Source organism: Podarcis bocagei, assembly GCF_964188305.1.
Source record: "Podarcis bocagei genome assembly, chromosome: 9".
Lineage (NCBI taxonomy): Eukaryota > Metazoa > Chordata > Lepidosauria > Squamata > Lacertidae > Podarcis > Podarcis bocagei.
The window spans coordinates 28,087,349-28,113,113 of NC_138134.1; the positions used below are offsets into that span (position 1 = coordinate 28,087,349).

Below are 25,765 nucleotides of genomic sequence, written 5' to 3' on the forward strand. Positions count from 1 at the left end.
AATTTTAAAAATTATGTTGGCCTTTATTCTATACATTTGAGGCTTACACAGTGAAGGATTAATCAAAGCAATTTTTAAACATTTCTCATACTAAGGAGTTAATTTCAAACATACCTGTTTTATTATCCTTGCTATAACTCATTCATAGTTTTGAAGATTTTTTCCCCCAGAAAGAAAAACCACAGTATTGTAAAATAGGGAAAAAATATACTTACGGTTAAATGGTGAGACATATTTATCCCCAATAGAAATATATTCCATTTCACTAAAGAGGCCAATCCTCTCCATGTCTGATTTTCCTGTTTCTGAAGGCATGTTTCCTTTTGTGTGATAACCCGCTACTCTAGAATATGTGCCAATGCCTTACAATGCCTAGAGAAAAAGAGATGTCAGTTTTCAAGACATTTCCAAAACAATCACTGTCAATTTACTGCTGAAAATACTGGTTTAAACAGATAGCAGAACTCAGTAGCAAATTTCAAATTAAGGTACAAACAGAATTTTTAGTTTCTCTTTGGCACAGCGGATGAAGCAGCAGTAAATTCATTTGAATCTATTTTATCAGACTCTCTGATCCAACTGATGTATTGCTCTCCCTCACACTCATACACCTAGAATTAGACCACCAATCTGGTATGTACATAGCTGATCCTACTTTTTGTCTCAATAAGTAATTCAGGAAATATAACAAGCTAGGATTGGGCAAATTGAAGTACAGATGGCTCAAGCCTCACCTCAAACACAAATTCACTGCATAGCCTTAGGCAAGCCCCTCATTCCTTCATCTGAAATATAGATGGAGTGTTGCAAGACTTGAGATAATGAACGTGAAGCAAAAGCGCTAATATAAATAATATTACGATGAGGGGGGAAACAGCACTCTGCTGATACTACGTGTCATTTGGAATATGCACTCATTCCCAGACGGAAAATCCTGACAAGGGGGAGACCAACCTGGACCACCCCTTTGGCCACTGAAGATGCAGCTGTTCCAATGCTTGCTTTCCTCTCCCCCCTCCATTCATTGTTGTTTTTTAATCCATCTTATATATTAATATGTGCAAAGATTAGTATGTTTATGTGATTTATGAGTGTTAATATATTACTGGATTTCAAAAATCCATTTATTATTATCTGTTTCATTATGCTGGCAGTTTAAGCAGATAAAAATAGTTGATTTTTATGTTGTGGTCTTTCAAATATTGATCAGCAACAAACTACTAGGGATGTGCATCATATTCAGAAATCTGGTAGGATCTGTATGAGGCAACACAAATCAAAACAGGGACCACTGAAGCACTTTGTGGCACCTCAGCAATCCAGACTTTTAAAAAACCATGCAGACAAGCATCTGCTAAAAGCAGTGCAGTCTTGAGACACCAATTCAAAAGTTCAGCAGCCTCTTTGCAATAAGCAGATGGAAAAGTATGGGAGAGCTAAGTGTCATCTGCATATTGATGACACTTCTACCCAAACCTCCCAGCAGGTTTATATAGATCATTAATAAAGCATAGGAGAACGGAATCCTTAGGGAACCTCCAGGCTTGGGAAAACTTAAGCTTGCAAAGAATTGCACCACCTGCTGAGAAAGAACTGTAGAAGAAAAAGAACTTCTGCCACAATCCTAAATGCCTATGGATAAAATACTAGTCGTACCTTATTAGGCATAAAGCAATAAAAGCACCACATAAAAAATGAAGCACAAATTCAATTGTGAGCCCTTGGAAGAACAGCAAGGGCAAAATGGCAAAATGACTGCGATCCACCTGGTGCCCCGGGAAAGGCTTAAGTGCACGCGTGTAATGCTGTATCCATACACATGACACGCATTTATCGTTGCACGTTAAAGTTTCTCTTCACAAGGCACACACACACACACACACACACACACTTTTAGTGAGGAAACTGCATTACAAACAGGCTAATTATTCCTTTAGTTTGCACCATTTATGCCTCACAGCTGTCGGAAACAGGGCTTGGAGCCCAGGTTCGGTGCAGGAAATAGGGAGCCCTTGAATGATTGTTGTTTATTAAATTTGTATACCGCCCCTCATCCGAAAATACCAGGTTAGTTCGCAACAGAAAAAATACAAATTTAAGGATACGAAATATATTTTTAAAAACTGTCGTCACCCACCTTCTTTCTTTCTCTCTCTCCCTCCCTTTCTCCCCACCAAGATGGGCTACTCTGGCTCAGCAGCAGAAACTTCCTCGGCCTCCCTCTTCCATCCGCAATGAGCGCCAATTTCTCCTTTGCGCAGAAGTGTCTCTTTGTTGATGCGCGGTTGCCATGGATTCGGGTAAGCACCATCATTAAATATTTCACTTCCCCTCCCCCCCCCGCCCGCAGCTCTCGTATGGCACAACCCGAAAGGATCGCGGCGGCGGCTGCGCGGTGAGAAGGGCATGACGGGAAATGTAGTTCAAGAGCCCGGATGCCGGCGTACGCAAGCCCGTCGGTGGCTTTAAAAAAAAACAAAACGCAGAGGGGTGTCTTTGCTTTGCCCTGGAGAGGCAGCGAGAGGGTGACGTGTCAGCTCGTTAGGGGCGTGTGCAGAGGAGTAGCTCTAACCTTGCCTCAGGTTGAGGGGGAGGAGCCATGCAGCCGCCCCTGAGCGTGCCGTTGACGGACGTGGTAAGTGACGCGGGTAACCGCCACTCTCTCCCTTTCGCGAGGAAGGGGTCGCTGTGAGGGGAGAAGGAAGAGGAAGAGAGGGGGCTGGGGGACGGTTGCGATGCTGCCATGGGGCTCCTCTGCCAACAAAACAGTGCCTCCTTCCTGGGGCATAAATTTAACTGGAGTTGGCGTGGCCAATGAGAGGAAAGACCGGATTCCCCCTAGTTTATTAACCCCTCCATCTTCCCCACCACCAAGAATATGGAGTAAGGTGGAGGAATATAATAAGTGAACCAAGACCGGAAGACAGAAGTTCAAATGCCTACAGGGCCATAAAGTTCACATTGGGCCAGGCACCGTCTTCCAACCTAACCTACCTCACAGGGTCGTTGTGAAGATGAAATGAGGAACCATGACTGCCATTTTTCTTTTTTCCTCCTTTGAGGATTCGTGGGGTGGGATATAAACGTGATGGTGGAGAAAAGATCCAGCCTGTCCACGTCCAATTCTGAGTTGGGGTAATACAAAAAGAACACCAGCCCTAAAATGATAATACAGTAATAACAATAAAAAAGAATCTGGGAGACAACCAGGTTATACTAGCCTATGCACATGAGACGTTACAGGTAGACAAATCCAACGTGTGGATGACTGGGTGGGTTGTGTAAGGCATGCTCCTGTACTAAATACCTGCTCCAGAGTCTGATTTACAAATTTTAAATTGGTCTAAGTACTAGTACGCGGGTGGCGCTGTGGTCTAAACCACTGAGCCTAGGGCTTGCTGATTGGAAGGGCGGTGATTTGAATCCCCGCAACGGGGTGAGCTCCTGTTGCTCGGTCCCTGCTCCTGCCAACCTAGCAGTTCGAAAGCACGTCAAAAGGCAAGTAGATAAATAGGTACCGCTCCGGCGGGAAGGTAAATGGTGTTTCTGGTTTCGCCAGAAGCGGCTTAGTCATACTGCCCACATGACTCAGAAAACCTGTCTGCGGACAAACGTCTGCTCCCTCGGCTAGTAAAGCGAGATGAGCGCCATAACCCCAGAGTCATTCATGATTGGACTTAACCGTCAGGGGTCCTTTACTTTTTACTAGGGTTGCAATAAACAGCATGTAATACATATAAGATGCAACCTTAAATAATGATCAAATTAAGCAGCTATGGATTACATGTTAATAGGAGCCAACAGAAGAGACCTGTTGTGGCTATGGCCAGCATTTGTTGCACACTTCCCGCACATAGATGCTAAATGAGCTTCCCTTAGCAGATGGGGAACTGGAGGATTTGGACATTAATATGTTAACATGGTGCCTAGCACAATTTTGTTGCACACATTTGCACCTTTTTTATTGAGTCTTAAGATTAACAAAATGTCAACTGGCTTTTTGTGATTGCTGTCATGGCCTTATCATGAGACTGGATCTGAGCATTCCTGAGCACTCAAATCTCAGTTTCAGTTCAGTCCTGCATCATATTTCAGTTCCATTGTGAAGTAGAGGTGTACTGTATTAGTTTCATCTTATAAATGAGATTCAGCACGTTAACAACATACAGTTTTGATGCATGGAGAATAGAATTGAGTGTTAGGCATGGGCCACACTCCAATCACAACTTGTGAAAATTTACAACCAAAGCAGCAGCACTTCATACTAACTCAACTTTTTCTTACCCTCCAAATAGGTCATATTAGAGACTATGGACATACTTTTTAGAATAAGAGGTGGCCTTGATCTGGCATTTCAACTTGCCACTACTGATGGTGAGTCTTCATATCAAACACTGTGTTACAATATTATTACTGAAACTAATGTAAGGAAAATATTTCATTTTAACCAGATTGGCATGGGAATAAGTTTTTGGTGGATCTAGGCAGGAATAATTTTTAAGGATTCAGGTCCTTTAAAAATATTTTTTGAAGGATCCAGATACAGTTGCAATGCTTTGTTAGCGCAACAGCAGCAGTGGGTCCCTTTGCACTATAACTTTCTCTGGTTTTGCATCAGCATATAAACAATACAAAGCAGCAGAAAGTGAATGAGCCAATGTTGGTTTTATGGGCAGCATCCAAAGTTGTTTCTGTAAGACATAAACCAGAAAATCAGCACAAGCACTTGTGCCTCTAATTTGTTAAGTGGTTTGCTTGAAAAAATAGTTGAAGCTGAGTGAATCCATCCTCCTTCCCAAGTAAAGGATACCACAGAAAAGAAGGCAGAGCTTTGCATGCCAGAGGTTCCACATTCAGTCCCTGGACTATTTCCCTTTAAAAAGGTGAGATAGCAGATGATGGGAAAAACTTCTACCTGAGATACTGGAGAGTCATTACCAGTCAGACAATAATGAGGTAGATGGGCAAGTAGGTCTGAGGCAGTTTTATGCTTTCACTTTAGCAAATAGTTTTGACAACTAAAGAAATTACTATTTCTTTTTGTTCCATCATCCTTCTGAAGCTGTCCCAGAAACTCCAGCGGGTACAGAATGCTGCAGCGAGGCTCCTCACAGCGTCTCTGCCATGGGAGCATATTCATCCAGTGCTTTTCAAGCTGCACTGGCTCCCGGTGGAGTACAGGGTCAGATTTAAGGTGCTGCTTTTGACCTTTAAAGCCCTTCACGGCCTAGGACCCTCGTACCTACGGGACCGCCTCGCCTGGTATGCCCCACGGAGAGCCTCAAGGTCCATAAATAACAACACCCTAGTGGTCCCAGGCCCTAAGGAAGTTAGATTGGCTTCAACCAGAGCCAGGGCCTTTTCAGAACTGGCCCCAACTTGGTGGAACGCTCTGTCTCATGAGACCAGGGCCCTGCAGGATCTGATCTCTTTCCGCAGGGCCTGTAAGACAGAGTTGTTCCGCCTGGCCTTTGGATTGGAGCCAATTTGATTCCCTCCGCCCCCTTTTTCTTTTTTCTTTTCCTTCTCCTGCAATGAGGCTCCATTTTAATATTTTAATGTTCCATTATTTTAATGTTGTATTTTATTTTTGTTTTTAAGTTGTAATCACTCATCTTGTTTTTATTATTGCTTGTAAGCCGCTCTGAGCCCGGCCTTGGCTGGGGAGGGCGGGGTATAAATAAAAAATTATTATTATTATTATTATTATTATTATTATTATTATTATTATTATTTTCTCTGTGTGTTTTAGATTCGTCAACAAAAGAGGGACTGAAGTATGTTTTCAGTGATCTTTCAGCCAAACTGGCTTCAGATGTGCTGGTATTCAGAATCTGTCACAGCTCGGTGTATCTGTGGCCAAATAGTGGTAAAAATTCAGTTGCAACAGAGCTTACAGATGATTCTGCATGTAAGGAGATACTACGATTTATTCAGTGAGTATAGCTCAACAAAAATAAGAATGATTTTTGAGGGTTCTGATAGTATACACATTTCTCAGTATGAGTTGATTTTATTACTGTTTTTCAGATTTGAGCAGGAAGATGATAACAAACGCAGGTTTTCAAAAAAGAAAGATAAAAAGTTACAAGAACTGGTATGTTTACCTTTCCTTGCTATGGCTTTGTAGAACTGAGTGAGTGAAACCATTGTGACATTTTTATAGCCAAATCATGCATTTGGTGTAAATGCAGAAGTTTACACATTCAGATAAAATTTTAAAATCTCATCTGCGATTGTTGACTTGCAGATCCTAACATGTTCCCAGCAGATCTGCCTGCATAGCAGTCCTGCTGTTTTGCTATAATACTGCACTAGTGGATTGATCAGTCAACTCAACCCCATACCCCACCTCCTTGCGAGGCAGGTTTAGTCGTTGTCTGAGGACTATTCCTGCCTCCGGGTCTGGTCTTGACCGGATGGATACTAGAATCAGCAAGGGATACCCACATGACCTGAAGGTGCTGCTGTGCAATGCCAGGTCAATGATTCATAAGACCACTGCCATCCATGACTTGATCATGGATGGAGGATTTGACCTGGCATGTGTAACAGAGACTTGGTTGGATGAAGCAGATGGGCCTGTCCTTGCCGCTGCTTGTCCACCAGGTTTCTCTTACGCACAGCAACCCAGGTCATGTGGGCGGGGAGGGGGGGTTGCAGTGATTTTTAGGAAGTCATTAGTTTGCACCAGGCGTCCTATTGGGAAGACCCAGTTTTCTGAGTGCATGTTCTGGAAGTTGGGCAATAGGGGCAGTACAGGATTCCTTTTGGTGTACCGACCTCCCCGCTGCACCAAGGATTCCCTGCCCGAGCTGCTTCAGGTCGTGGCGGATGTTCTCCTGGAGACACCTAGCTTGGTCGTCCTAGGGGATTTTAACATCCATGCCGACACGACCTTACAAGGGGCCGCTCGGGACTTCGTGGAAAGCATGGCCTCCATGGGGTTGTCCCTGAATAAGTCTGGCCCAACCCATAGCCGTGGACATGCCTTGGACCTGGTGTTTACCTCTATGGATGTTGGTGATCTGACACTAAGTAAAAGCGAAACGAAAGAAGTGCCATGGTCAGATCACTTCCTGGTGCAACTGGACTTCTCTGCGACCCATCCCCTCTGCAGGGAGGTGGGACCAATTCGGATGGTCCGCCCCCGCCACTTAATGGATCCAAATGGTTTCCAGAGAGTGGTAGGGGATGCTTTATCCCATGTTGATGGCCTTTCAGCTGATTCCCTGGTGGCCCGCTGGAATGTGGAGTTAACCAGGGCTATTGACTGTTTGGCTCCGAAGCGCCCTCTCCGATTGCATGGAGCCCGGACAGCCCCGTGGTTTTCCACGGATCTGAGGGCAATGAAACAATCGTTGAGACGGCTAGAGCACCGGTGGCGGATAACTCATTCCAAATCTGACCGGACACAGGTTAGAGCTCAACGTCGAGCCTACCAAGTGGCGATAGCGACGGCGAAGAAGAATTTCTTCACCGCCTCTATTGCATCTGCAGAAAACAGCAGCAGGAGACTTTTTCAGGTGGTTCACAATTTAGCGGAACCACCTGCAACATCGGGGCCCAGTACGGGCCACATGTTCTCCTGCAATGATTTTGCAAAGTTTTTTGCAGATAAAATCGCTCAGATTCGGGAAGAAGTAGACTCCACCACCGTGGGAGCAGGGCCGGGGCGGGAGAGTGCTAGAGTTCTGTCTAGTCAAGTTGAGTGGGATCAATTCCAATCTGTTACCTCCGAGGATGTGGACAGGCTGCTTGGACGAGTCAAACCAACCACCTGTCTCCTGGATCCTTGCCCATCTTGGCTTATAAAAGCTAGCCGGGAAGGACTGGGCAATGGGCTTCGTGGGGTGGTGAATGCTTCCCTCCGTGAGGGAGCCTTCCCAGACCCGCTGAAAGAGGCGGTTATTAAACCGCTTCTTAAAAAACCATCTTTAGATGCGGCCACGATGGCCAACTATCGCCCAGTCTCAAATCTTCCATTCCTGGGCAAGGTGATTGAGCGAGCGGTTGCCGAACAACTCCAGGCACGCCTGGAAGAAGCGGACCATTTGGATCCCTTCCAGTCGGGATTCAGGCCTCATCATGGGACTGAAACTGCCTTGGTCGCACTGGTTGATGATCTCTGGCGGGCTAGGGACAAAGGTGAGAGCTGTTTCCTAGTTCTGCTGGATCTCTCAGCCGCGTTTGATACCATCGACCATAGCATCCTTCTGGACCGTCTTGAGGGGCTGGGAGCTGGGGGCACTGTTATACAGTGGTTCCGCTCCTTCCTCCTGGGCCGTGTTCAGAAAGTGGTGGTGGGAGATGAGTGTTCAGACCCCTGGGCTCTCACTTGTGGGGTGCCTCAGGGTTCTGTCCTCTCCCCCATGCTTTTCAACATTTACATGCGGCCGCTGGGAGAGATCATCAGGAGGTTTGGGCTGGGTGTTCATCAGTATGCGGATGATACCCAGCTCTACCTCTCTTTTAAATCAGAACCAGTGAAGGCGGTGAAGGTCCTGTGTGAGTGTCTGGAGGCAGTTGGAGGATGGATGGCGGCTAACAGATTGAGGTTGAATCCTGACAAGACAGAAGTACTGTTTTGGGGGGACAGGAGGCGGGCAGGTGTGGAGGATTCCCTGGTCCTGAATGGGGTAACTGTGCCCCTGAAGGACCAGGTGCGCAGCCTGGGAGTCATTTTGGACTCACAGCTGTCCATGGAGGCACAGGTCAAATCTGTGTCCAGGGCAGCTGTTTACCAGCTCCATCTGGTACGTAGGCTGAGACCCTATCTGCCTGCGGACTGTCTCGCCAGAGTGGTGCATGCTCTGGTTATCTCCCGCTTGGACTACTGCAATGCACTCTATGTGGGACTACCTTTGAAGGTGACTCGGAAACTACAACTAATCCAGAATGCGGCAGCTAGACTGGTGACTGGGAGCGGCCGCCGAGACCATATAACACTGGTCTTGAAAGACCTGCATTGGCTCCCAGTACGTTTCCGAGCACAATTCAAAGTGTTGGTGCTGACCTTTAAAGCCCTAAACGGCCTTGGTCCAGTATACCTGAAGGAGCGTCTCCACCCCCATCATTCTGCCCGGACGCTGAGGTCCAGCGCCGAGGGCCTTCTGGCGGTTCCCTCATTGCGAGAAGCAAAGCTACAGGGAACCAGGCAGAGGGCCTTCTCGGTAGTGGCGCCCGCCCTGTGGAACGCCCTTCCAGCAGATGTCAAAGCGATAAATAACTACCTGACATTCAGGAGACATCTTAAGGCAGCCCTGTTCAGGGAAGTTTTTAACGTGTGATATTTTATTGTATTTTTTGTTTTTATGGAAGCCGCCCAGAGTGGCTGGGGAGGCCCAGCCAGATGGGCGGGGTATAAATAATAAATTATTATTATTATTATTATTATTATTATTATTATTATTATTATTATTATTATTATTATTATTATTACGAGTCTGTGGGCCAAATTAGAGGAGATGTTAGATATCTTTGTCTCTTAATTTCTTTTAAATGCAGTTACAGGGCACCTAATTTGGATTGGAACTGTGATGCTTGAAGGAAAAAGGTGTTTAACCCTTTTAACATGGTCAATTTTAAGAATGAGATTTCCCTCCACAAAAAATATTTTGTGCTTTGTTAAGGAAAACAAGGGCAGTAAACTGCACAGCTTGCACATTTAATTTTTTATTATTTACAGCAACCTATAGTAAATATAGATCTTATGCTGGAAATGACAACTTCGTTAGATCCTCTTTCTCCAATCATTGAAAAGGAGAGCAGGGGGCATCACTACATAAGCATGACCTTGCCAGTTGATGCTGTTGTCTCCGTGTCTCCAGAAGAAGTGTGGCGGAAGTAAGTAGATTATGTATAAAGGATGTGCTTGAGTTTTTCTATTGTATGATCTTTGCATATTTATCGTGCGAAGGTGGATATATCTCTGCTGAATTTTATAACATCCTTAAATCTACAGTTGTAATAATTAGGGCAAAAAGAAGTGTGCTGAATTGTTATCTTGTTACTCAGAAAAGTAGATGCCCAAGAAGCAGATTGTTCAGAAAGACTGAAATACCTAAAGGTGTGCATAACATAACCCAATGTTATAACTAGAGGTTATGCACTTGGAAATTAATTAAAATCTTCTGGCAGGGAATAGTTATCTTCATTGGGCTTGAGAGAAGTGGTATTTCAGCTACACCATGATGCGAGAAGAAAAAGGCACAGTGTTGGTAAGCTTTGGGTAGTGCTAGTTTATATTTATGCATACAAAATATTATAAACCCTTTAAAAAGTTTCTTCAAGCCTAAGCAAGAAAGAGATAGTATGTAGTACAATGTAATCCTGCCACGTATTGCAGTGGAGCATGCATCCTCTGTTTTCAATATATAGACCGCCATTTATATAAATATTAAACTGACTAGGTGCCAATAGGCGGGCTCATTTTACTCTTATATATGTGCCAGTATGTCGTTATTGAATTTAAACAAGTACTCCTCAATCTGTATTGGTTTCTTTCAGTTGATTCCTGAACTGCCATATCAAAAGCTGTCTGCCATATCAAAAGCTGCTGATAAATCTAAAAAGGCTACAAAAAGCTGTTTAGATGTATCCTAAGTTTTTTATTAGACTGTAATCTAAAACATTGACCAATGTGCAAAATCCCCTATCAATTCTGTCATCTTGAGCACATGCTCCATGCCTTCTTTCACATATGCACATTCACTGGTTAACCCCAGTATAGATACAACTGTATAAAGTGAAGCAAAGCAGCTTATTATGGGACTTTTTCCTCCATCTCTTGAAAAATACACATAGTTTGAGAGTAAGAAAGTTATTCTGATTTTCTGGAGTTCTTAAATAGTTCCATCAATATCTTGCAGTGTACGAAGTCTCCTGGTGAATGCGATTCATACACAGCTAACTGATATGGAAAAGTGCATTTTGAAATATATGAGAGGAACAACTGTTGTGGTACCTGAACAATTTCATTTCATGCTACCAGGAAAAAAACACCTTGTAACAATCTCATATCCTACAGGCGTTTCTGATCAGCAATTGGAGCCTTACAGACAGGTACCTTATGTTGAAAGATTGTTTGGATGGTGATGACTAAAACATGGCATAGTTAATGGTTTTACTTTATATAATTATTAATAAAAGTAATCTATAGTTCTCTTTTTTAAACTAAACTGGCCTTTAAAAAGTTATGTTAGGTTCTATGTACTGAAGTTCATTACTATCAAGTGGCCTATGTCTACTTCCATACAGATTATGATGTATACTGTTTTTCCGACTATGATATTTTTAAAATAGCACAAGAATGGGGGACTGTTGTCAGCTTGAAGGTCACATCCCCCCATAGGAAACCTTCCTTGGGCTACATGCTGATGCTGGGTGTGTCCAAAGTGAATGGATCAAGTGGATATAACTCTGGTGCTTACCTTTGTAAAATAGAGTACCTCACAGCCATGCAGAAATCAGTTTTCTTCATTCACTTTTGCTTCTCCAACCTCCATCCAGTTAAGCAAGAGGAATTATGCAGGAGACGTTTCAGCCAGGCAAAAGTCTTCAAGGAATGTATGGAGCACATCTGGTAGGGGTGTGGCCTGAGGAGAGTGGGTGTGTCTTTTCTATATACAAATTGCTCTGTATTTGCACAGGGATTCCTTATAGTGTGTGCTGGGCACTCAGTACAAACAAAGCCAGACATTGTGATATATGTGTGTGGCGACTGCCAAAAGCTGTAGTGCAGCATTGCTCCCTCCTCTGGTAACATGCACAGAAATGAAGGATGTAATGTGATCTCATCAAATTCCAAGCTTTCCCTTTTCCTGTGCTATTTCACGGGTTGCTTTTGTGGGGTGAGAGAAAGTTGGAGCGTGATGCTGCCACATGTTTTTTTCTTCTACATATTATCCAGGCAAAGAGAAAGAAGAAATGCTAGGTTGCTGGATTCCGTGTCATCTGCACATCTCTCACACCATCTGGTTCTTCCTTCAGAAAATCTGGGTAGAGCTTGATGGCTTGAAATCTGCAAAGGCTTTTCTGTTTCCTATGGATACACTCTCTCTCTCATTTTTACCTTGCTTTTAGGAATTACATAGACGGTTTAATCTACCGTTTGACAGACCTTATTTCCGAAGGGCTAATGCCTATCATTTTCCAGATGAACCATTCAAAGATGGATATCTCAGGAACCCACATGTACATCTCAACCCACCTGGTATAGAGTCTGGGATGGTGAGTTTCATTTGTACTTGCTCTCATCTAATGGCCCAATAAGGAAACAGGTACATATGCTGACTGCATTGCAAGAGAACTGGGAGGCTCTTCTTGGGAATTTCAGTTAACATTTTGACATTGATGGTTCTTCCTAGTGCATGCATACTTAGCGGTATCCTAGTGCCAGTCCCCTAATTTGCAAACAAATTCACTGTGTTCTACTGGGAAATATACTGGCAGTATTGAAAGGAGAGGGGAGACAGCACAGAACACACAATGGAACTAGCTGCTCTTAGGCAGCTCTCCCCGGACTTCTTTCTCAGTGGCTGTTCCACATGGTCATTAGACATTTTATGACACAATTATGAAGAATTACTACCTGATTCTGCTTGCTTTCCTGTTGGCTCTCCATCCTTTTTTCCCTTTAGTAGCATATTCTTGTTGGTTTTTACGGCCCCCAGAAATCTTTAATAAAAATACTTTTAATAAAATTAGTAACAGCAGCAATAAAAATACCAATTTGAAATACAAAATTACTATCATAATAATATTCTGAACTTGACATGCAGGACTACAAGGTGCTTTTTCTTTCCTACCCAGGTGTATGTGGTATATGGCACATATAGTTACCATCATTACATGCAGGATCGTATTGATGATAATGGCTGGGGCTGTGCCTATCGGTCTCTACAGACTATATGCTCATGGTTCAGGCATCAGGGATACATGGACCGATCAATACCAACACACAAGGAAATCCAACAGGTACTGAAGACTTCCAGGTTTGGGTTCCTTGAAAAATAACAGCTCCCAGTGGAATTGTATGTTTGGGATAGCCCACCTACACTTACCAGACTATATGCGGTTTGACATTTCTGAAGCTTGCATTTTGAGTGATTGGGTGCTCCACTTTATGTTTGTGCCCCATCACTGCAGCACTGAGCTGGCAAACCTGTGTCTGCATTCCACTTTGGATTGGAAATGGACACACCTGGTAAAAGGCTTCATATACCATGTTGGCCAGAAGGATCCTAGTCTAGCCTAAAATTACAGTTATATACATTTTCTATTTTGATATTTATCATATACTGGCTAAAAGCAAACTTTAATATGGCAGGGACAGTTTTGGTGTCAGATGTAACATCTTAAGTCAAGCTTTTTCCACAGCACACCTTATAAATAAAATTGTGTATCAATTGTAATGAATAATTACCGTATTTTTTGCTCTATAAGACTCACTTTTTCCCTCCTAAAAGGTAAGGGGAAATGTGTGTGCGTCTTATGGAGCGAATGCAGGCTGTGCAGCTATCCCAGAAGCCAGAACAGCAAGAGGGAATGCTGCTTTCGCTGCACAGCGATCCCTCTTGCTGTTCTGGCTTCTGAGATTCAGAATATATTTTTTCTTGTTTTCCTCCTCCAAAAACTAGGTGCGTCTTATGGTCTGGTGCGTCTTATAGAGCGAAAAATGCGGTATTTACTTTTGTAAAGATATTTTCCCCTCTTTACTCCATCCCGTTTCTAATAAACCAGATTTAAAATAGTAGTAGACAGGTAAATATTATTATTATTATTATTATTATTATTATTATTATTATTATTATTTACAGTTATGGCACAAATGACTTGTTACTTTTGTATTTTCATTTGTGGTGGTTCCAAAGGCTCTAGTTGATGTTGGAGACAAGCAACCAGGATTTGTTGGATCACGCCAATGGATTGGTTCTATCGAAGTGCAGCTTGTACTGAACCAACTCCTAGGGATAACTTCAAAAATACTCTTCGTCAGGTAAGAATGCTCACGGGGAAAACTGAGGAAGGGCTGCAGCTCAGTGGCAGAACACATGATTTGCATGCAAAATGTTCCAGCTTTAATCCCCAGCATCTCTAGATAAAGCGGGGAATTAACTGCTGCTTGAAACCCTGAAGAGCTGCTACCAGCAAGTGTAAACAATACTGAACTAGATGGATCAATGGTCTGACTCAGTGTATGGTAGCTTCCTCTGTTCCTAATTTCTAACAAAACCAAGATGGCTCAAGAATCAGGTGAAGAAACAAGTGCCTCAGAGGATGATCCACAATACCATAGCGCAAATCATAGCATACACCATTAAATGACAGATAAGGCACCAGATTCCATGTTAACAAAAAGAAGCACAGTCATCACCTGAGTGGATAGCTATTGGATATTTTGTTATTTAGTGACCATTATGTTCATTATCAAGAGACTGTAAAAATGTATTGATTCTGAATTATTTTGTTTATGGTGGTCAACTCTAAAATGGAATTAAAGACAGGACATTTTATTCAATAGTAATTTCATTCTAGACCAAACACAACATTTTTACCACTGATATAATACTATAACCCTTGTAAAATTGGTTTCCGTTTCTACGTAAAAAAATATCCTAATGTTATTTTCTGTCACTGTTAGAAGCAGCATACAGTTTGCTTTAGATTTTTATTATTGGGACTGACAGACATACCAGCAGTGATGTTTTATAGCAGCTGTAGAGCACCTTGGATATTTCCCTTTAATGTGTAGTCAGTGTGCTGTTTTAAGTGATTGCAAAGAGAAAAACCAAGCTGTATAAGTTCCTAATTTGTGTTATGAAGAGTGCAGCTTAATACACTGACCTGTATGCTGTATAGTTTCATGAAGAATATATAACTATTGGTAACTATTTGTCATACGTGGCAATGCCAATATCATTCCTTCCAATATTTCTCTAATGAAAATAAGAAAGTCCAGTATACCGTTCATCTGTTGAAGTACTTAAAATGAGGTGGTTTTTTTCAACTGAGAATGCTACAACTTAGACATTACCAGTAGTTCAGACTACCGTGTTTTCAGGGGAATCCATTGCAACACACCTTAGATGGGTACTGCTGAAAGCAATGCTCAAAACACAGGTCAGGGGGAGGCAGAGGGGGCTCAGTCTTTTGTGACGTTACTGTTTTTATCAGGCTATGGTGTGCATGATTGTGAGGAATATAATGGATTGGAACTTGTGGCTTTCATGAACCCCCCACCCCCAATTTAAGCACTAGCTGAAAACAATGACAACTTTTTCTTCTAGCCAAGGGTCTGAGCTGGCTTCTCAGGGAAGAGAACTTGCTAATCATTTCAAGACTGAGGGAACACCAGTGATGATTGGTAAGATTTTAAATACCACCCAATCCACATTATCCCAACTTTTCTTTTCTAAATATGCTACTGGCCCTTTAAAAGCAGTGTGTTGGCTTTGGAGATTCTGGTTACATTCTTAACCCCTGTCTTGGGACTGTGCTACTTTAGCACACAGATAAGGGATTGCTTGTTAAATGTTTGAATGTTCTGCAACTATTTTTCCTGGGAGAAAGTAGCACATCCAGGAAAAGCTGCTTCTACCAACATTTTCCTTTTTATAAATGGACACCTTTCAGTCATGTGATCCTCTATTTGCATTTTGAGGTGATGCAGTCTTGGGAAGAGCTGTATCATTTGAGAATTTGGAACACACGGCTTAGAATGTAAAGCTATGTCTGTGGCAACTTTTTTTTCACTACTGACATGTTGAGTCTATTAGTTCAATGTTCCATTTCCAAAGAACATCTAAGCTATTCCTGAGATATGTTTTTGCTGGTCCTTACTGTCTAAGAAATCTGTTATTCAGAATAATGACCTTAACTTAGAAACTGAAAAAGAATATTCTTTCCCCAATTGTTTTTAAAGTCTACTTAATGATTTCTAATCTGGGAAGCTATAAATTGAGTAACTTCTTTTAGACTGCAGTCCTATCCTATGCACACTTTTCTGGGAGTGGACACAACTGGACATCCTTCTGAGTAAACACACATAGGAATGCAGTGTTTAACAGCAGAGCTTGTCAGGAATCTTTAACAAAAACCTCTATCACCACATGATTGTGAATCATGGTCTTTCTTTTGTTTACCTTGCTTTTTAGATAGCTTTGAAGTGGCTTAACAGCAGTAAAGAAACATCTGGCCTGTGATTTATTTTTATTTTTTATCCCGTGTGCGGCTCCTTAATGAAAAAAGATCTTCTGGAGTCTTAAGCAAGATAAGAGCCCCTGTAGGTGACCTTCATCCACTAGTTGTTTCTGTCCCATCTTACTTTGGAAAGTAAGTCTAATTAAGTCCCACCTTAAGAAATAAGATGGGGCTTAATTAAACTTACTTTCCAAGAGACCTTGTAATTATCCATACAATTTGAATGTCTTCCTTGCCCTCTGTTTTCACAAATGGCACCTGTGGCAAAGATGTACTGCACCCAGGCATGTTTTCAGAGGATTTCAACATCAGCTGCCAAAGGTGTCTCCTGTAATTTTAGACATTCTATTCAGTTTCCAAGGTCTAAGTTTGTAGAAGAGGGAGTGGGAGCAAAATGATTCAGTTCTCTCAGCTCCAATTTGAACATCACAAGAGTGGTGCTCTTCACATGGTGGAACAACACAACTTCCATTCCCACTAATGGGATAACACAACTTATGAGCTGGATAGTGTACGCCAACATCCAGTAAGATAAAGGACCTACTTTTACAATTTTATGCTTTAGCCTATGTTTGCCCACTTGATGTGCTCTTAGCCTACAGAGACAGAAAATGCAGTGTTCACTTACTCCTTTTTTCATCTCTTCAGCACATTGTTCTCAACTTGCTGTTGACACTAAAAAAAACTGTTTTATGCAGATATTTCATACTGTTTGGGCAATTTTCTTTAGACTTCCTAACCTCTAGAAAAGACTTTTTTTTAAGGATCATACATGATGTTTTCTTATCAGTTGTTTTGAGTGGTTATATTGCTGAAAACAAAACAGAGTGCAATTCTAAATATACTTACTAAGGAGTAAGCCCCATTGAACACAGTTGGAATTCCTTCTCAGTTAACTCATTTTATTTTCAGTCCTGTGCATGTTTATCTAGAATCATAGAGTTGGAAGAGACCACAAGGGCCATCAAGTCCAACCCCCTGCCAATCTATAATAGCTTATTTCCTGCACAGTTCCAATTTGGCTTCTTTCAGCCTTTGTCCAGATTTCTTCTACCATGCACTTCCATGAAAGGCTTTTAGAATCGACTTTTAGATGTTCAGAAATGAAAATTTCCTTCTTGACTTCAGAGGATCATTTAAAAGTATGATTAGCAAATGATAATTTTGTCTTTGAATGTACTGTCTTACCTCTCCATCTTCTTTCTCTCCTCTTCTCTATTCAGGTGGTGGAGTCTTGGCTCACACAATATTAGGAGTAGCATGGAATGAGATCACAGGGCACATAAGATTTCTGATCCTGGACCCACATTATACTGGAGCAGAGGATCTGCATATTATATTAGAAAAGGTGAGACTCTGCCTTCACATTCCAACTGCATATGTTAATACTGAAAGGGAACATTTTGTGAGATATTTTAAAAAGTCTGTGATTCACTTCTCTATCATTAACCATGGCTTTTTGCTTCATCTTTACCTGACAAATGGTGATGTAACTGTATATTGTTTGGAAACAAGCTATCTTCAAACCGTTGTTTATGAAGCTGGTTTGTTGCAATAAGCCATGCTTAAGATTAATTACAATTTAGGCTTCAGACATAATTTTAAACAATAGTTAATCAAAAGTGGGTGCAAAAGTTTCCAATCTGGCCATGATGGGGAGAGAAGAGGAATTGCAAGCCAAGGTTTCCTGCAGCACATTCCCAACAGAGCTGAATAAACCAAGAGGTGTTTTGTTATCCTTGGTGTGTATGAATTAGTAGAACAAAACCTCTGACATTCATATCAATTTTACTAAAATGCCAGCTATTTTATTAGAAGCAACAGACTTAATAGTGTATTGTTTTTCTTCTGTACAGGGCTGGTGTGGATGGAAGGGTCCAGATTTCTGGAACAAAGATGCTTATTATAACCTGTGTCTTCCTCAACGACCAAAAACTATTTAAATGGCTATTTAGACGATCATGGTGAACTACCAGAAGTTCTGTAAATACATATAGGTACACAAACACACTTAAGCAGTGATTATTTATTTTTCCTTAACATAGTATTATGTTGCTCACCACCAGTTAAAATAAAAATGCTAATCCAATATATTAGAGTCCAAATAATGAAGGGGGGTTCCAAATAAAACCTGATTATCAAACATTGTTATTTCCTAATAGCTGGCTTTTCTGCATTTATAATCTGATCCTAACAGTGCATTCCTATACATATCTGTTCAGACACTGCTCAACAAAATCATGTACATTTTAATCCTCTGTTTGAACACTGGTTAAAGGTATTTGTAAAGTGGATCTTGGGTCCTCGTAACAATGCTAATTTTTAATATACCATCTTTGTTCCTCTGCACTCCTTGAGTGTGTTTGTGTGTATATATGTGGAGCATTTGTTGTGGAAGGAACAAAATACCAATCACAAAATCAGTGCTAGATGTCACATAGTTACTTGGGGCATAGATGGTAGAAAGATAGGGCACAATTTATACATATATATATTTTATTGTGTGAATACAGGAATTAATATTTTTAAAAATCTTCTTCAAGAAGCAACCCATTCTCCTTCTTAGAAGGCACTGTTCAAAATATTTGGTTTTGAGATGCAGACTTATTTCTTTGTAAAGTTCTTAGTGTTCACACGTCTTCTTGCAGTAATTGGCTTTCACGTGACATCCAAGACTTCATCTTTATTCTATTTAAATGCAAAGAGAAGATTTGTATTTCATATATATATCGTGCATCAGAATTAAGCATTTGCTAACCTATACATAGCACTCGGTTTCAGCTTGGCATATCTCAGTCTTAGAAATCAGTTTTGTGGGAGGTAGTTGCTTATTCCCACTCCCTTTGGCAGCTTAGATGCTCTCCCCCCACCCCTTGCATACAGATTGACCATGGCAGGGTTGTTACAGCTTTCTTTTTTGTTTAGAACATTTTGTGTCAGTTTTCCAACTTATATAAGCAGTCAACATAATGACCATAGAGAATTTTTAAATTAAAAAAAATCCCTTTAGAACTTTAACAAAACAAAAAAAGCAACACTTGAACACACAGAACAAATCATCTAATTAAAATGAGTGGAGATGACCAGGTATACAGTACCAGCATAAGAGCGCAATAATATGGTTATGAACTATAAACATTTTAAAAAATTGTTTGGAGCTGTGTTCTCAAAATGTCAAGAGAGGCTGCGGTAGCCTTTAAAAGAGAGTTGAGAAGGCCTAGGCAGATATGTGAAATACCTGTTACCTGTCCTGGAAGGAGCCCTTCTCCTTAATTCTAAGTGCATATTGCTGTGTGGTGAGGAAATGACACCCAGTATATAATGTTATATAAATGTGCAATCTGTATTCCTTTCATTGGAGGAGATAATATTAAATGGGTGCTGTTTAAGGAGGAAGGATAGGGTTCGTAGACTGGGACAGTAATACTAAACACTCTTACTAAGAATTTCCACTAAAATCGAGTGGGCTTACTTCTGAGTAAGCCTGTTCAGGATTAGGTTGCATAACTAACAGTATCTGAAATATATTTTGTACTTGCACTACTGTGATTGAAGTGTCCTAGGGCAGGGGTGAAAAACCTTGGGCTCAGGGGTCAAATGTGGCTTTCCAGGCCTTCCTGTCTGGTCCTGGGGCTCTCTCCAGGCCACACATCACACCAGCTGTGCTTCATCTCCACCTCCCACTTGAGTGCTTTTGCATGGCTGAAACATGCCCTTGAACTCTGGTTTCTTGCTTGCCAGGTTAGAGGGGTGTGGGTGTGTAAGCTAGCCTACTATACAAATGAATATGTCCATTTTCACTGTGCCTGTTTGATACATCTTTTATCAGATAGAAGTTGTGTCAGATAAAACATTGTGCTTTGAAGAAGCTGCCTTGTATCTATTGTCTAGTGAAAGCTAAATGCCATACCGTTTGATCTCCTCCTCTTCTTGCTTATGGATCTCTTGCTTTCATATGCTCGTTTCTGTCTTGTCTCTGTGTCTTTAAGCAAGCTGTCATCATGCAGAGAGTAACTAAGCTGTGTTATTGCTTTCCTGTTTTGAATGTGTTTCATTTTCCTGAGGAACTGTGCACAGTCCAAAAATCCAAAAGCCCATGCTAGGTCTTCTGCTGTTTCACCATTCTTATTGCGCAAGCTAAGAAAAGAGAATTAAAACAAAATCAATGCATTTGATTGAATGATTATTAGTATTATTTTGATAAAGTAAAGTGAAATAACAAGTGTTAAGTGAACTATTATGAATTTTAAAAACACTTTTAACAGTGCTGTTCTCTAAATACCCAAAAGTGAGTCTCAATGAGTTTAGTTGGGAATCCTTTGCATTGTTTTGGGGGAGTAAATTACATTGAATCCAATAGGACCTACTTCTGCCTAAATGTGTAAGATAGAGCTACATGGCTTTGATCTAACTAAAGGTCATGATTGTTATGTTGAAATCAACATGACAATTTAGGCATAGCTAATTTTAAGCCCCCTTGATTTCAGTAAGACTTAAGTATATCGGGACCTAAATTTCCATCCTTTACCAAACTTACCTCAAAGGCCATTGTAAAAGTTGTGCACAAGTGATTATTCATAAATTAAAATGCAATTTGAACTTGTACAGCATATTTTAATTAATCAAAATAACTCCACTGTAATAATTCCCCTCTCCTTGCATTGCTTCACAAAACTAATGAGATCAGTAATAACTTTTTGTTGTTGTTGTTGCTAACTTTAGGATTCATATTCAAATCTCCATTCACATTTCCTCAATATAAACACCATAGCTTTGTTTGGATACATTATGTGATTAGTAATTGAATTTGTACACTTACTCAATGTCAGCATGACTGGCAACTAGCAAAGTGAGACACTCCAAACTCCCAACTTTAGCTGCCTTGTGAATTGGAGCTTCCCCAATCCAGTCCTGAATAAACAGAGAGGTTTCCTTTTATAAGCACAGCCGTACATAATGGTTGTAATCAGTTACTATAAAAGTGGTGGTGATCTCTAGCGTAGTGCTGTACTACTTAAAATTGCCACAATCTCCAATCCAAAAATCCTCATCTTTAAGGGCACAATTCACAAACCAAGACCAACTCCTGCAACAGAATTAGCCGTACAGCCCCCAATTCTCTGGATTGGGCCCCACTGGGAAAATATGTGCATTGTAACCAAACTTACACTCTCCCCAAATAGTGATTTTTTACATTTTGCTATACAATGGCACCTAGTATATGCTAAACCAAAGTACTATCAAAACTATTCTAGCATATCTAGCTTTGCATCAACCTTGTTCGTAGTGTTAAGTGTTACACTAGAATGGACAGCTATTGTTTAAGAGGATGAGGTCTGTTGGAACCGGACTGCCTTCCTGAAAAATAGAAAACATAACTTATACCTGTTGGTTCAGATTGGCTCCTGTCTGCTGTTGCCAAAGTAGGAAGAAAGCATGTCCTCCACAAGCAGCCAGATGAGCTGGGGACTGACAAAATCCATCAGCAGCTAAATTCACTTCAGTCCCAGCTTCCAGAAGGTGGCTCTGCCCATCAGCCTACAAGTCAGATAAATGTTTGAAACATTTATTGTTCCTAAATGTGATTTACCACCCTCAGTAGCAAAAACCAAGGTTCCCAATAAATTATGATGAAAATGATGAAGCATTGTAGAAGTGTGACTTCTCATTGATCTTAAAAGTCTGTGAGTTTAACTGGCAATGTTAACATCTAGAAATCTAAAAGCACATTAAAAACAAAGGCTTTCAAAGCATTACCTCTGTGTTGCAATCCAACAGTAACATTATTTCTTCTTGCCTTCCTCCAGTATACTTGCGGCAAAAGCTGTGGTTGGATTGGTTGACTTCCAGCACAGCTTTACTCTATCCAGTGAATCTAACCCAAGACTGGCAGTGCCAGCTAAAGAACAGTGAGACACTCTGGCTGCAATCCCGCCCTCTCTGCCGGGAGCTGTCTTTTGCACGTACACAAACAAGAGCACATGCAACTCGACCCGCCTTGCTGTGTCCTGATTGGCTCCTGCTGTTGCTTTCCCCATGCATCCTGTGTTTGCTATGCTTATGAGATGGGAGGGAGCAGGAAAGACTTATGGCAGGTGGGGCGGCCATGGAGCACAGTACAGCTAGACACGTATCACACACCCACACACTCAGCCACCCGCAGTCTGCTCCCCTCCCCTTGCAGCATCCTCCAGAGAAGAAGGCAGGAAGCAAAACAATCCCTCTGTAATAAGTATTGACATTTCCTTCTGAAGTGGGTCTTGGATAAAATGCATTCGAGATACTTAAGCAAAGAAATAAGGCCAAAAACCAGAAAAGATAATGCTGCAAAGCATTAAAACAGTCAACTACCCATAAAGGCACTAAAAATAATAATAAGCAACACCATAATCGCTTACCTGGAAATAGGGAAGGAGGTAGCCAGCTGAGCCTCTCTTAGCAAGGTGCTTCAAAAGAGTGGATGCTATCACAAAGAAGGCTGGCTGGCTGGGTGTCACTGCTCACAAAAGCTCGGAATGAAGGGGCATCCATAGCAGCTCCTCTCTTATTTAAGGTATGAGAAAGCCTATGGGGGAGTGCTTCAGATATCCTGGACCCAGATCATTTCAGCCTTCATAGCTCAATGTTATAGGCATATTTCTTTAAAGTGTTCAGTGGGGCTTAGCATTTATTAGCAAGTGTATTTGGGATTGCAGCTTTAAAGGTTAAAGACTAATACTGAATTGGGCTCAGGACCTCATGGTAATCAGTTTGAGAGCTGGGAGTTATACCTGCTAGAACCAGTTAGCCAAGGATAAAGCTATGCTGGGCAGCCTAATGGGAATCTTTAAGTTCTATGATCAGCCACAGGCTCTATATTTAAATGCCTTTAAACTGCAGCCTGTTTCTATAAGATGTGAAGCAAGAAGTCTTACAATGTGATTGGTCATGAAAACACTTGAAGCAAATAATTCCATATGGAGCAGATACTAAAGTTTAAAAGTGGTTCGCTACTTCAGCGCTGGTGTCTCAAATATTTGAGAGGATCTAGGTGGAAGTAATGAGCAAGAAAATAATTTGGATTGATATTTCTCCATGTTCTAGGAAAATAATGATTAAAAACAAATTGATCATATATGTTATCTCTAGTAATCCTTACAACAGCCTGGTGATATAGCTGAGTGCTGTTATTTTCATAATGCATATAGGAGACAAATAAATAGTGGCTTGCCTAAGGCTGCAAACTGGTTAATGGCTAAGAACCAAACTACAGATGTGGCTAAGATCAGTAAACAGGAACTTAGTCGGCTGAGAAGCTGGGGTTTTCTTCACCCCCATCATTTTCCTGGTTTTAAATTACTGCTTCCTCAAGTTGCTATTTGTGTCCCATGTGGGGGAAATGCATACTTAAGTTCATTCTGAATTAGTAAGGGGGGGGGGGTCTTCCTGACACCCAGAGACGGTCAATGGTTGCCAAGCACAGGATCTTTCATCCACGCAAGCCAACTCAATAGTTTGGGATAACAGCTGCTCTGGCTACCCTTTGTGTTCCTTATGCCGGACTTGGCTAAATTATGTTATTACATATCTCCATACAAGTAAACAATAGAACTGGAAACATCTAGAACCGTATAAATGGAAACCATATTGCTTAATGCTCAGTTTATAAATAGTATCTATGCATAGCAATGGTGGTTACAAATATAAACCAAAGAACTTGAGTTATTTCTCAGAAACCTCTAGATACTATTGACAGTTTATAGTTCACAGTAATCCATCTAACACACTGTACTGACTTAAAGGCAATAGAAGGCATAAAGAGTTTATTCAGAAAAGGGAGTTAAGCAAAGAAATATCTAACAATTAGCAACTAAGATAGTAAATGGAGATTATTCTTACATCACAATCCCTCACATTTTATTATGGGTGTATATGCCAATCTCCTGCAGGGACCACTGTAGTGTATTCAACACACTAAATTAAGAGAACAGATTCATGTAGACTGCCCACAGGACTTAGTTTTTTAAATTTATAAAAGCTTATCTGGCCTATGATAATAACTAATTCTAAACCTAGCAAATACATTCACTATAGTTGTTTGTCCGCAGAAATATTTCCTGTCCCATGCACACATGCAGCATCTTAGTTTGACGGCTTCTTGAAGAAACAGAATCAAGAGCTAATTCAGTCTGGTTTCAATCCTGATTTTTCGACAGAATCGTTAAGATGCTACATAATGAAGCAAGAAGAAAGCTTTGAATCTTGCTTCTCCTCTTGTCTGGGTCTTGTGTAAAGGGGAAGATGTGTGCATCTCCCCCCTGCCAATTTACAGAAGAGCTAGAAATGTAAGAGAGAACAATTTACACTTTGTCACTGCCACTGTGGTGACAAAGTGTGAATTTAGAAGTGCTATATTTAGTGAGATTGTCCGTGTAATGTTTAAAAGTATAAGACTGTGATGTGCCTTTGGCTACTGCTATTCTAAAGAGAATCTAATTAATTATTGCTAGCAGTAGTCACACACACCCTTTATGGGCATAATTCATTAATCATAGAAACCAGCAGTGAGTCCTAAATATTTTAGCACATATCTGTAACTCAGGTTTCCCAGCACCTGATACTCTACCTTTTATGAGTAGACAGCACTTTCCTGTAAAACACTATAGTTGTAATTTTAAACTAGAAATCTTAACAGTCACAGACATGGGAGGATGCAGTTTGCATACCGCTGCATTTCCTCTCAAATTGACCCTCTTGCACGGAGTCACTGCAGTGTCCCACCTAGACAGGAACGACAGAATTAAAACATCAAATTTGTGCACCTCACTCCGGGGATGCAATTTGGGGTAAATTAGCACTAGCCACAAGCACAGCAACATAACAGAATAAAATTACTTAGGTAATAACAAAACTTCCGCAGTCAAAGCCATGCAGTCAAATGCTTCAGGAGAGCTGATACTGTGAGCAAACCATAAGGCATATACAGTGGTACCTCTGGTTACTTACTTAATTCGTTCCAGAGGTCCGTTCTTAACCTGAAACTGTTCTTAACCTGAAGCACCACTTCAGCTAATGGGGCCTCTCACTGCTGCTGAGCCACCGGAGCACAATTTCTGTTCTCATCCTGAAGCAAAGTTCTTAACCTGAGGCAATATTTCTCGGTTAGCGGAGTCTGTAACCTGAAGCGTATGTAACCTGAAGCGTATGTAACCCGAGGTACCACTGTATATCAATTGGAATTAGCTATTACAAACTAGATTATTCCAGTAGCTTCCTGCCTCACATGCTTGCATATGCTCAGAGGCACTCTTCTTTTTATCATCACTTTCCCAGAAGCCCCTCTTGATTTTGACTAGGTTGCAATGCTGTAATTATGTACTTATTTATTTATTTTGACGGACTGCCCTGTTTTGCTGCTGAGGAAAGCACGAAATGCTCCCTCGGTCGCAGGCAGCTTCTGGAGCGCGCGCGCACTGCCCTGTCATCCCTCCTCCTTACCGGCACTGAGGAGGAGGAGGAGGAGAAGAAGCGGGGCGGGGCTGTCTGTGAACCGACCGCGCGCGCGCGCCCCTCGTTTGCCTCG

At 41.4% G+C, this 25,765-nt stretch overlaps 3 protein-coding genes across 9 annotated transcripts in view; 1 reads left to right on the plus strand and 2 right to left on the minus strand.

Moving 5' to 3' along the window:
* CFAP96 (cilia and flagella associated protein 96) overlaps positions 1 to 2,268 on the minus strand; it is a 16,627-nt gene extending 14,359 nt beyond the window's left edge. For 2 of the 3 annotated variants that reach the window (XM_081209065.1, XM_081209063.1), the window contains exons 1-3: positions 2,138 to 2,227; positions 735 to 785; positions 216 to 372 (exon numbers count right to left, since the gene is read on the minus strand). In XM_081209065.1, the coding sequence (XP_081065191.1) occupies positions 216 to 315 (100 nt within the window). In that variant the 5' untranslated portion in view covers positions 316 to 372; positions 735 to 785; positions 2,138 to 2,227. Of the gene's footprint in view, positions 1 to 215; positions 373 to 734; positions 786 to 2,137 lie in introns of all 3 variants that reach the window. The other variant, XM_081209064.1, reaches the window with a different exon arrangement.
* UFSP2 (UFM1 specific peptidase 2) lies at positions 2,224 to 18,292 on the plus strand. 3 transcript variants are annotated; one of them, XM_081208936.1, is made up of 12 exons: positions 2,224 to 2,300; positions 4,296 to 4,374; positions 5,753 to 5,936; positions 6,031 to 6,097; positions 9,689 to 9,846; positions 10,872 to 11,064; positions 12,085 to 12,231; positions 12,814 to 12,978; positions 13,875 to 13,999; positions 15,291 to 15,367; positions 17,427 to 17,551; positions 18,060 to 18,292. In XM_081208936.1, the coding sequence occupies exons 1-12, from the start codon at positions 2,235 to 2,237 to the stop codon at positions 18,144 to 18,146; spliced, it is 1,473 nt and encodes a 490-aa protein (XP_081065062.1). In that variant the 5' UTR covers positions 2,224 to 2,234; the 3' UTR covers positions 18,147 to 18,292. The 3 variants fall into 3 exon arrangements, with proteins under 3 accessions (XP_081065062.1, XP_081065063.1, XP_081065064.1); XM_081208937.1 differs by lacking the exon at positions 2,224 to 2,300 and adding an exon at positions 2,367 to 2,635; XM_081208938.1 differs by lacking the exon at positions 2,224 to 2,300 and adding an exon at positions 2,802 to 3,135.
* Positions 18,293 to 18,681: 389 nt separating this feature from the next.
* On the minus strand, positions 18,682 to 25,673 carry ANKRD37 (ankyrin repeat domain 37). Of its 3 annotated transcripts, XM_081209176.1 has the most exons (5): positions 21,961 to 22,587; positions 21,589 to 21,741; positions 21,023 to 21,114; positions 20,114 to 20,340; positions 18,682 to 18,891 (listed from the first exon to the last, which is right to left on the minus strand). In XM_081209176.1, the coding sequence occupies exons 1-5, from the start codon at positions 21,985 to 21,987 to the stop codon at positions 18,887 to 18,889; spliced, it is 504 nt and encodes a 167-aa protein (XP_081065302.1). In that variant the 5' UTR covers positions 21,988 to 22,587; the 3' UTR covers positions 18,682 to 18,886. The 3 variants fall into 3 exon arrangements, with proteins under 3 accessions (XP_081065302.1, XP_081065301.1, XP_081065300.1); XM_081209175.1 differs by lacking the exon at positions 21,961 to 22,587 and adding an exon at positions 25,461 to 25,673 and having other exon boundaries at positions 18,682 to 20,340; XM_081209174.1 differs by having other exon boundaries at positions 18,682 to 20,340; positions 21,961 to 22,586.
* Between the last annotated feature and the right edge of the window lie 92 nt (positions 25,674 to 25,765).

Excerpts from the sequence above, each read along its gene's own strand:
- ANKRD37 (XM_081209174.1), bottom strand. The coding sequence starts at position 21,987 with ATGTTACTGTTGGATTGCAACACAGAG. Across the intron at positions 21,115-21,588 it reads GAGCCAATCTGAACCAACAG|GACTGGATTGGGGAAGCTCC; the intron begins GTATAAGTTATG and ends CTGTTTATTCAG. Across the intron at positions 20,341-21,022 it reads GCCAGTCATGCTGACATTGA|CTTGCGCAATAAGAATGGTG; the intron begins GTAAGTGTACAA and ends CTCTTTTCTTAG.
- UFSP2 (XM_081208936.1), top strand. The coding sequence starts at position 2,235 with ATGAGCGCCAATTTCTCCTTTGCGCAGAAGTGTCTCTTTGTTGATGCG. Across the intron at positions 12,979-13,874 it reads CACACAAGGAAATCCAACAG|GCTCTAGTTGATGTTGGAGA; the intron begins GTACTGAAGACT and ends GTGGTTCCAAAG. Across the intron at positions 14,000-15,290 it reads TCAAAAATACTCTTCGTCAG|CCAAGGGTCTGAGCTGGCTT; the intron begins GTAAGAATGCTC and ends TTTTTCTTCTAG.